The 12,155-nt window shown below is 35.5% G+C and overlaps 1 protein-coding gene across 1 annotated transcript in view; it reads left to right on the top strand.

The window, feature by feature from the left end:
* Positions 1-12,155, top strand: part of MYO3A (myosin IIIA) — a 263,818-nt gene that overhangs the window by 146,622 nt on the left and 105,041 nt on the right. Inside the window, exons 16-17 of the mRNA XM_023194848.2 lie at positions 3,004-3,102; positions 3,191-3,305. Coding sequence (XP_023050616.1) covers positions 3,004-3,102; positions 3,191-3,305 — 214 coding nt within the window. The remainder of the gene's footprint in view (positions 1-3,003; positions 3,103-3,190; positions 3,306-12,155) is intronic.

The following is a 12,155-nucleotide window of genomic DNA, read 5'->3' as shown; positions in this document are numbered from 1 at the left end:
TAACAATTACAAATGTTAACACTTAACTGATACAAATGTGATTGTGGTTGTTAACACTTAACTGATACAATGTACAATTAGTGTATATTGTGAACAATGTAGTACAGTGTTAACAATCACAATTGCACTGTATTAGTTAATGTTAGCAATCACATTGTTAGCACTTAACTGATACAATGTACAATTAGTGAAGTGCACAGTGTGCTTCATTAGAAGAAAGCAAACTGAATTATATGCTGTACCAGTCGTAGAGAAATTTTTATTATTCTGTGGTGAAAAAAGACAAGAACTAAAGGAAACTTTCAGTTTTGTTCTAACTTCAGTTGTAGGCCATGTTGGTGTTTCTTGCATTATCACTGGTGACTGCAACAAGTAACAGAATAGGATGAGTTCTGAAGGAAGGGTGTGCCAGTCCTCACTTCAGCACCCAGCCTCTGGACCACCCCTTTTCTTTAAACCTTCACTTGTCTTTGCCCTATGACTAGATTCTCCTGATTCCTCTCCTACCTCCCTGAATTTTTCTTCTGTTTTATATGTATCCATCCAGTCTCACACTGTGTATTTACCAAATATTTGTCCCTGCAGCTTTTCTCTTTTGTTCTCTACACTCTCTCACTTCACAAATTCTTCTAACATTATGGCCTCAACAAAGAGCCCTACATGATTGACACCCAAAGACATACTTCTCCCCCTCTCTTAAAACTGAAAAAAGTTTACATTTTAAAAAAATTTCCAACTACCCACATATCCTGCTACCATCTCAAATTCAACTGAATACACATCTCAAATCTGTTTATTTTCCCATAGCCCCTTTCTTTTGGAATGGGACTATCCTTCCCTAATTATATAAGACCCCCCAACTCTCCCTTCACTCAGGGGAGAGTTTCAGTGCAGAATGCATACTAACCAATAGCATTGTTACCTTGCTCTTCAGAAAATGTCTTCCTTCCTTTTGAAATACTAAGGAAGAACAGACACCTGCATTATTCACCTTATCAAGCTCTACCCTTTCATATTAAGTATTTCAATTTGTTAACTTTCAAGAAAGACCAAAGAGAGTACCTTCAATAGTTATTAGTGTGTCACAAGTATCAAATCTTTAATGTTATTTTAAACCTACATGACTGATGTGTTAGAGTCCTTATTGAGCTTCTGTAAAAAATTATTCTTGTAATGGCTTTTGGCAGAACATTGGATCAAAACTAGAGATTATAAAATAAAGCCACAGTTGTTCTGAAACTCCAAATTTTACTGCATTATTGGAAGAGTAAATACATATGGACATATTTGAGTTACTGTTGATTCTGAGGAAAACTTCTACATACTGAAAGAATGAATAATCTCTAAAGAGAGCAACAGTAAATTTCCATCTCCACTGAGATGATACTGTATCATGTACAGGGGGAGAAGACCCTGGAAGGTTTTTAAGTCTTTTCTTACCTTTTAAGTAAAATAATTTATGTATAATTATGCATATCATGAAGTGGGCTTTTTTCTGTTTCATGTACTTCATATGGAAAAGAATTCAAAGACCCCTCTGTTCTACTAAAAATAAGTTTAATAATAATAATTCCTTTTCTGAAAATATTTCATTGGCCACCTAAGTTTGCTGATAAAGGCTGTGGAGGGGGTGAAGGAAAGGAGCAGGGCGAGAAGGGATACAAGCTGCCCCTGAAGTTTCCATCTTGGGTGTGATCAGTTTAGGACCCAGAGCTCAGTTCAGGCCACTGGCAAGAGTGGCAGGAAGGGGAGTATCCACAACAATTTAGTGTCTCCTGCCCCAATCCCTATGGTGACATGCAAAGCTTTGTGGTGGGATGAGAGTTTTATACCAACGGAAAGAGAAGGAACAATAGAAAGAAGTGAAGACAGCAAGGCCTTCTGGTTGAGACATTAGAATTAATTTAACCACTGTAAGAAGAATCCTACCCTGCCCCAACCTGTGAGCCTGGTGAGCCTGGTGATAATGGAGTGAACAGTCAAGTGAAGTTTGAGGACCACCCTCAAACAGGAGGAGGATCTAGTAGGAGGACGAGAAGGGGAATGCCACAGGGAGATGCAAACCCCAGGGTGTCCCAATTGACCACTAGTTTCATCAAGAGTGGAAGTAAAACAGGGCAGTAGAGATGGGGAAACTATAGAGCAGGAGGTTCATCCTCTGCTGTTTCAGCAGAGAGCCTGAAAGTGTGGTCTTTCCCTGGAGCCCACTAGAGCAGAAGGAAGACATGAGGGAAGAGGAGAGGAGACCCCACGGTCCAAGAAATTATGTTGTGAAACATCCTGAAGTGGAAACTTACCTTGTTGTAATCCATATTCCCTTAATGACATTATTGCAGCATCTGGAAAATGCTATTTATACTACTGAAAACCACAGAATCATGGGATTTGAGGCTTAAAAGAAAGAGATTCCTCATACAAGTGAGAAAACTAAGCCTCAGAAAGACGATATTCAAAGGTAGTTAAAAGCATGGGCTTTGGAGTCAAACAGACCTGATTCAAATCCATATTAATTATCAACTCTGTGGCTCTGGGGGAGATTGGCAGCTCTAATCCTCAGTTTCCTTCTACATAAAATAGGAAACACATGCCCATCTCAGGGGCCTATGGTGGGTTAATGAGATAATGTAGCACTTATAACCATTGGCATGGCTGTATACATTATTCTTTTTTCTATCTGCTCCACTGGCATGTAAACTCCAACGAGTTAGGGATTTTTGACAGTTTTGCTTCTGCTATATCCCCAGTGCCTGTAACAGTGCCTGAAAGTCACTCACAAATGTATATTGAATGATTTCTATGAAGTGATTAAGATAATATCTGGAATTTAATGACAGTGGTTGTTGAAAATAATGACAACAATAACTACCACAGAAAGCCAAAATGCAGTGTTCAGAAAAGCCCATATTAGCACTCACAGTCATTGTTCAAATAATTATATTGTCAAGTAACTTAAACAATACATATTCTTACTAATTCTCTTACTAAAAATATCTTTTTTTCCAGTGGAGAAAAAAATTTTCATATTTTTTACTACATTTATGCTGGTTTGGCTGAAAAGAAGAAACTAGCCCATTACAAACTGCCTGAAAATAAGCCTCCCAGGTAATCTACCAGGTTGTACTTTCATCAATAATACTTTCACTCTTCACTTAATTTTAGACTTTTATCCTTCCTTTTATATATTTTTTAGGTACCTACAAAATGGCCACCTCAGAACAGTACAAGACATCATGAATAATTGTTTCTATAAATCCCAGTATGAATTAATTGAGCAATGTTTCAAAGTCATAGGTTTTACAATGGAGGTAAGTATGAAAGACACTTGAACCTCTTTAGAAAGGATCTTTTTATCATCATTAATGTTAAGAGCATTTATTGAGTGATTAATATATACCAGCATAAGTGCTTTACATATATTAGAACAGCCTTATGAAATAACTGGAAATATAAAATTTACTTTATAAGTGAAGAAGCAGTGGCCTTGAGATATAATTGAATTTAGTTTTGTTCTTAATCTTTTATTTTACTTATACTTACATTTCCCATATACATATATGGGAAATATATATAAACATATATATATAATTTTACATAAATGCATAAATATGCATGTTTTTAGTGAAATCTTTTTAATAACTTTATTAAGATATAATTTACATATAATATAATTCACCTATTTAAAGTGTGTATTTCAGTGACTTTTAGTATATTCATAGAGATGTGTATTCATGACCATAATAATTTATAGAATATTTTCATATTACAAATTTTTCACCCCAAAAAGAAATATGGTAGCAATTAGCATATTTCTGACTCAATTCTGACTTCATCCCTACTTTCTATCACTATAAATCTGCTTTTTCTGGACATTTTATATACATGGGATCCTATAATATGTGATCCATTGTGACTGGTTTCTCTCACTTAGCATAATGTTTGCAAGGTTCATCCATTTTTGTAGCATATATCAGTACTTCTTTTTTTGTTGTTAAATAATATTTCATTTTATGGGTATACTTCATGTTATTTGCCCATTCGTTAGTTGATGGGCAACATTTGGGTTGTTTTCGGTTGTCTATTATGAATAATGCTGCTATGAACATTCATGTACAACTTTTTGTGTGGACATAAGTGTTCATTTATCTTTGATATATACCTAGCAGGGCAAATGCTGAATAGGGTAACTCTGTGTTTAACTTTTTCACTAAATTGTTCAACTGTTTTCCAAAATCGCTGCACCATTTTACATTCCCACCAGCACTGTATGAAGGTTCCAATTTCTCCACATCTTCACCAACACTTACTGTTATCTGTCATTTTGATTATAGTGATTCCAGTGGATGTGAAGTGCTATCACTTGAGGGTTTGGTTGAATTTACCTAATAACTTATGATGCTGAACTTCTTTTTCATGTACTTATTGGTCATCTGTGGATCTTTTTTGGAGAAATGTCTGTTCAGATCCTTTGCATGTTTTCTAATTGGGTTATTGTTTGTCTTTTTATTATTGAGTTGTAGAAATTTTTTATATTCTAGGTACTAGCTCCTTATCAGATATCTGATTTGGAAAAAAAAAATCTCCTATTTGTTATATTTTCCCTTTCTTGATGGTGTCCTTTGAAGCACAAAAGTTTTTAAATTCTATGAAGTTCAGTTTATCTATTTTTTCTTTTATTGCTTATAATTTTAGTGTTATATAGAAAACCAAGCTCACAAAGATTTATGCCTAAGCTTTCTTCTTATAGCTGTATAGTTTTAGCTCTTACATTTAGGTCATTGTTCTATTTTGAGTTAGTTTTTGTGCATATTGTGAGGTAGGGACTCACAACTTCATTCTTTTGACTCCAACTTCATTCTTTTGCTTCTGGACATTCAGTATACCAGCACCATTGTTGGCAAGATTATTCTTTCCCCATTGTTCTTGGTCAAATATCAATTAACCACAAATATATAGCTTTATTTCTGGACTCTCAATTCTATCTCATTGATTTATATATTTATCCTTACACCAGTATCACACATGAGTATCATAGCTACATAATAAGTATTGAGATTAGGAAGCATAAATCCTTCTACAACTTTGTTCTTTTTTTAAAATATGTTTTGGCTTTTCAAGGTCAGTCCCTTAAACTTTAATATAAATTTGAAGGATCAGCTTGTGAATTTCTAGCGCCTTTAAAGAAATTTTTTTTGTTCAGCTCTCTCTTCCCCATCTTACCTCCTTAAATCTACATCTGCTCTCTTTCTCCTCTCCTAGATAATAGACGTATACATGATCCAACATTCCATATTTACTTACCTAGTCCTAGAGTCTTGTTTATAGATACACACACTCACACACACACACACACACACACACACACACCCATGCAAATGTGTACACATGCATATATTTGGTGAGATGATCATTCTTTTATTAATATGGGATTATATTACACACACTTTTCTATATCTGATTTTTCTTACTCAGCAATACCTGTGAAAATCCCTTCAAATTACCTAATATATCACTGAATCACCTCTTTTAAAGGCAGTAAAATGTTCTACAGTGTGTACTACCATAGTTTATTCAGCCATTCACCATGACTGGGTATATAACTATAAATGTTTCCGGATCTTTGCAACCATGAGCAAAGCTGAAGTATGTCCTTATTGACTTGTTCATTTCTTTCTATGAAATAGGTTCCTAGTAGTGGAATTTCTGGGTTAAAAGGTACATATATTTTAAATTTGAACAGAACTTGCAAGATTGCCTTCCAATAATTCTGTAGCACTTCACATTTCCACCAACGATACATATTAATACCCTTCCCTCACTCATTCCTGCCAGCAATGTGTTGTGGCTTTTTAAATATTTCCTAGTCTGGTGGGTGAAAGTAACATCTCATTTTAAATTTGCATATCCTTGACAAATAATATATTTGAACATCTTTCCATTTGTTTGCTAGCTGCTTAGATTTACTCTTATGAATTATATATATATATTGCCCCTTTTATTGAATTATTTAGATGCTTTATGTCAATTTGTAAGGGCTCATTGATTATAGACATATGTTTCTATCATTTGTGTTACAAGTGTTTCTTTATAGTTGTATAATTTGTGACTTTTTGTCATATTGTTTACCATAATGAAGTTTTAAATGTTTGTTTATTCAAACAAATTTACCTTTTTGTTCATAACATCTGGGTCTCTAAAGTTTTCCCCTAACTCTAGGTTGTATGTGTAGTCTCCTAGATTTTCTTGAAAGTGAAAAAAAAATTTATCTTTAATCCATCTGAAATTTATTTTATGGTACCAGATGGAGCACCACTTTTCTTTTATTCCAGATGGAGAGCCAGAATTGACTTATCCTATATTAAGGCCTTATATGACATGTAATCTATTTTTGATGCCTCTATTTTAGCCATCAATCTATGTTTTCTATTTCTATAGTATTCTGTTGACTTGATTACAGTGGTTTGATTCTGTGTTTTTCTAGTAAAGCTATTCCTGCTCTCACTTTCTTCTTTTCCATACTTTCCTTAGCTATTGTTTAGCATTGCTTGTCCATACAAACTGTAAGATCAATGTGTTCAATTCCAACAGCCCCATTTGGACTTTTAATTAGAATCGTATTGAATTTATGTATTAGTTTCTGGAGCAATATCATTTTCATGATATGTATGTCTTCTCATCCCAAATTATGAAATGACTTATGTACTTTTTGTCATATGATTTTATGTTTGTTTAGATGCTGTTTTGGGTTTTTAATAATAATCTATAGTTATATTCATCTAGAACTTGAATCTTATTTTTAAATTTATTAACAACTATGTTAAGGTTTTTATTATAAGTAAAATGAATTTTCCATTGGTAGAATTTTTGAGATATATAATCATGCCATTAGCAAAAAGAAGAGTTTTACCCCTTTCATGTTATATCAGTCATTTATTTTTCTTTTTTGTACTTAGATCATCTAAGACTAGTCTAAGTCAATATTAAGTAATAATGATTATAGTTGGCCTCTCAGTCTAGTTTCTGATTTTAAATGGTTTTAGTGTTTTGCTATTTTTTGAAAAAGAATATTTATCATAATTAATTTCCTTTTATTGCTGTTTTACTTAGGGTTTAGGAATTCTGCTGAATTTTACCAAATATTTTTTTCAGCAGCTATTGATATAATCATATTTTTTCCTATGGCAGTTTGTTGATGTCTCTTTATTATGTTGATAGATTTCTTAATATTTAAATATCCTTACATTTCTGGAATAAGCCCAGTAAAGTCCATCTATATTATCTTTTTGATAAATTTCTGTATCTATGAGCTAGTGTTTTATTTAGAATTTTTGCATCTATGTATTTAGCAGTGAAATTTATCTACTGTTTTTGTTTTCTTTTATATCAAATTTGATTATTAAAGTTATGCCAGTGAGCTTTTTTCATTTTTTATTTGGCCTATGTGAGTTAAAATCAGTTCCCAATGTTCTCTGAAGATAAGCAGCACCTTGACACACATACGTGAGTCTTACCCAGATCTACTGTATAGAAATTTCTGAGAGAGATCTAGTATTACAGCATCCCATTAATTCTTATTAGAGAAGATTGGGGACAATGTCTTTTAAAACCTTAAATAAAGATTAGGGGCTGGGTGCCGTGGCTCATGCCTGTAATCCCAGTACTTTGAGAGGCCAAGGCGGGTGGATCATGAGGTCAAGAGATAGAGACCATCCTGGCCAACATGGTGAAACCCTGTCTCTACTAAAAATACAAAAAATTAGTCGGGCATGGTGGCAGGCGCCTGTAATCCCAGATGCTTGGGAGGCTGAGGCAGAAGAATCGCTTGAACGTGGAAAGCAGAGATTGCAGTGAGCCAAGATCACGCCATTGCACTCCAGCCTGGGCAAAAAGAGTGAAACTCCATCTCAAAACAAAAAGAAAAAAAAAGAAAGAAAGAAAGATTAGGGTAAAACTCAACTATGTCTGACCCTTGGGCCTTTCTGATTCTTCTATGATAATTATCTTTTTGAATTAGCTTTTCTCTTTTGGGTTATTTGTATTTTGCTAAGAAATTATCATGAAATCTTATGCCATAGATTTTCTTGCTGAATTTTCTTATGATACTTTAATCCCATATCTCTGGCTTTGTTTCCTTTCTCACTTTAATGAGAAATTCTCATTTTTGCCCTTACTCTCTTTTATCTTTAATTGGGTTTACAGGGGGGGTTTGAATCTTAAAAAAAAGAAAAAGGCAAAACCACAATAGCTATTGGATGCATTTTACCCATCTGATAAATGTTTTCATGTCTGTATTGTTGGTTTTAATTTGATTTTTATATTTTTATTAATGTATTCATTTGTTTCTTCTGTTCTTTTTTTTTTTTTAAAGAGAATACGTGGTTCCTGTATTTCTTTACATTTGTTATTGAGTAATGAAAGCATTTAAGGCTAGAAATTCATCTCCAAGTAATAAACACTTCCTTATGTCCCATAGGTTGTATTTTTTAATTTTTGTAACAAAGCATTGTGTTTAATAGGGACTCCTAAGGCTTTTAGAGAAACTTTCAGACTTCACTGGTAATAGTTTATTGTTTGCTACATTGATTCAGCGTGTGTGATGAAAGGAGATTTTACTCTGAATGTGAATCAGGCTTTTAGATGAACTCTTTCTGGAATTTTAGATGAACTCTTTCTGCAGTTCATTGAATTTTGATTTCATTTTCATAAATGACACTCCTGCAGCTTTAAACAGTCAATGTGTCTGCTTAAGAAGTTTACCAGGATCCTTTGGGTTATCAGATCTCTACTAAGAGCTTAAGCTAAAACAAACAAACAAAAAACTAATTCTTCAATTCTTCTCAAAAAAATTAGAAAATTTTATCAGCAATATATAAAATGTAGACATGCTAATAGAAGTGAAAGTTTATAAAAAAATATTCAAATTGTATGCTATGAAATTATTGAATCTAACGATTTTGTAGTCTGTTTTTAAGGCACTGTTGACTCCCTTCCAAAATGGAAGACTATCAGCAGTAACTTTAGTTCCATGATCCGTCTGCTTGCCAAAAGTAATATTTGTAAAGATGTAAGTGCTTTTGGCATATTAACTTCTGCTACTGGCGACTCTGAAGACAGGAGTCTCTCAGTCTTACCTTCTCTTTGAAAGCTTTTGGCTCCATCTTGAGTATCCTTGCTGCAGGCTTACAGGAGGTGGGGACTGGGGGATGTTTTCAAGACCTTGCCCCTAGAAGATAAGTGTGATCTTACCAACTGGGTGAGGTTGGAGAAGAAGCAGAGTAAATGGATTTTATTTTGATTGGAATTAGGGTCCTGCCTTACAAGGGAGGTTTAAGTAACTCCAGTGCTGTCTTTGTCCATCAAGATCTTAGAAATCTTCACTGATCCATCTCCCCAAAGCTAACTTTATCACCCAGAGATGTTCCAGCCAGTTATTTGGTAGAACAAGAATACATAGATTCAAATGGAATTCCAGTTATTTAGTTCAGCACTATCTTATTTAATAAGGACTTCTTGAAAGATTTTGTTTTGTACAATCCATCTAAGAATGAAAAATGCAGAATAATGATATGACAAATTATCCACTGTAAGAAATGAGAAATAAAAATTACTATGAAAGGAACTTTGTCAGACTTAACTGACAAACCAGACAGTATCTGTAACAATGAATATTTAGATGACAGTACTACCCCCTAATCTGCAGTTTCACTTTCTGCAGTCTCAGCTACCTGTAGTCAACTGCAGTTTGAAAATATTAAACAGAAAATTCTAGAAATAAACAATTTTAAATAGCATGCCGTGCTGAGTAGCATGATGAAATCCCACTCCTTCCATCCTGGTAAGCGAATCTTCTCTTTGTCTAGCATCTCTTAGCCACTTAGTAACCCTGTTGGTTATCAGTTCAAAAATACATAGTACATATAGAGAGAGTTCAGTACTCTCTGTGATTTCGGGAATCCACTGGAGGTCTTGGGAGGTATCTCCCATGGATTAGAGGGGACTACTATAATCTAGTGTGTTGTAGTCAAACAATAGTGGTTGTGAAACATTCCAACTTTTAAAGTAAACTTTTCTAGTATGAGCTTTCTCCTTAACCAAGAGGAATTCAGATTTGATGAAGAGACTCTTTCCTGGCTACTTTTACAGGTCCAGAATTTAGAATCTCTCATTGAGTAATCTGAATAAACATTGCTACTCTGTTTCTAGAGGAATTAATTGGTTGTAGGGAAACATAGGTGAGAGAGAGTTTGAGGAGCCAGAGGGAATCTGGAAGGCTACTTCCAGCACCAGTAAAGAATTATTAACAAGTCCTCTTGGGACCAGAGGGGGAGTTACTGCAATGAGTTCCCCCAAAGAGTTCTGATTTTACTAGAACATTATGAATTATAAGGACAACAAGAAAGTTGTACTCTAGACTCAATGGCAAGCCAAGATTGAGTGCATCCTTAGGAAGACACTTTACTCACAAAAAGTTGTGAGCTGAAGTCAAATGACTTTTTGGCTTAAAAGTAGAGACTCCAACTTGACCATCTTCATTTCTGAATGATGCTTTCTCTCCATTGATTCGTGGACCCCACCTGGAACTTGGGGTTGAGAAGTCAGGCTGTCCACTCTCTATCTACTACACTGCAGCTGTAATTTGGGAACTCAGTGGTTCTGTGGTCTCTAGGTCAGAAAGGAGATGAATGGGCCCCTTCTCTCTCGATGCACTAGATGGTTTTTAGGCTATAAAATGGAACAAAAAACCGTTGTTTAATGCATTTTCTGAGGACTTTTGGAGAAGCTTTCAGACTTTCTTCTTAGCTGTAATTTGTTACAGTGAGACAGTACCTGGTTCTTAAGTGGCCAGTATGTCAATCTCATTCCCCCATCTCCCTCCCTCCAAAAAAAATGAAGCAGCAAAGGTTGGCAGGATGTCTGGATTGATATATAAGGACAGGAACATTGACTTGACCATAGCACCGTTTGTCTGAGAGTTGAAAGAAAATGATGAGGAGTGAGTAGGAGTTGAACAATTGAGAGACCACTAAGCATTTAGAACTTATCATGGATACCTCATGTAAAGGATAGAGTGTACATACCCTTGTATATGCCACGAGGTCTGCGTGGTAGACACCCTATCATGCTGAAATTTGTGCCATTGACCTTTTACCTGATTGTCTTTTGGAAACAAGGTCTAAACTGTAGGACTTGGAGTCAGAGATGACCCCGATATATTTCTGGAAAATTGTTCTATGGGCTTTCTTTCTTTTCTTTCTTTTTCCTGATATATTTCTGGAAAATCATTTTTTGGGTGGGTGGCTCCTTCCTTCCTTTTTCCTTCCTTCCTTCCTTCCCTTTCTTTCTTGATGGGATCTCTCTGTGTTGCTTAGGCTGGAGTGCAGTAGTGAAATCAGCTCACTGTAATTTCAAACTCCTGAACTCAATCTGTCCTTCCACCTCAGCCTCCTGATTAGCGGGGACTATAGGCGATTACCAACCATGCCCAGATAACTTTTTAAAACATTTTTTTGTAGAGGTGCATCTCACTGTGTTTCCCAGGCTGGTCTCAAACTCCTGGCCTTAAGTGATCCTCCTGCCTCAGCCTCCCAAGTAGCTGGAATTACAGGCATGAGTCACTGTGCCTGGTGATATTTTTAATACTAGAGAAATAAATGTGTTCGTAATGGCTTCAGCTCTGGGAGAGGAACTCCCTGACTCAGAAAGCATGAGTTTCAGCCATATTTCAGGTGATATGTGGCCCCCACCCAAAGACTACAGATGAGCTAGGGGTACACTTCCAGGAGACTGACTCCATATGCCACCCTGTTCTAAATATAGTCTCTTTCTTATGCTCTAATTCTGATGTCCCAGGCATCATAAATGACCACTTGAATGTTTTGCTCTTGTTAGTCAGCCTAACCCTAATTCTACCCCTACCCCTACCCTTTCCTGGGCATGACCACTTCCAGGTGCATCTTTCCCTGCTGCCAACATTCAGTTTCAAATCTGGCCCCTCCCCTTCCACTGCATCATTTCCCTTCAGCCCTCCCTAATCTGATCCTCACCCTTCCCACAGTTTGCACCTATGGAGACAAGCTGATTCAAGCACTCAGTGTCCTGGCTCGTAAAGCAGAGCCAATTTATTTGGGATTCAGTCAATAAAGAAAAAAACAGCAGTC

This window comes from Piliocolobus tephrosceles, chromosome 9 (genome assembly GCF_002776525.5).
Source record: "Piliocolobus tephrosceles isolate RC106 chromosome 9, ASM277652v3, whole genome shotgun sequence".
Taxonomy (NCBI): Eukaryota; Metazoa; Chordata; class Mammalia; order Primates; family Cercopithecidae; genus Piliocolobus; species Piliocolobus tephrosceles.
The sequence above is the reverse complement of the archived record's forward strand: the minus strand, read 5'-3'. Positions and strand labels throughout refer to the sequence as shown.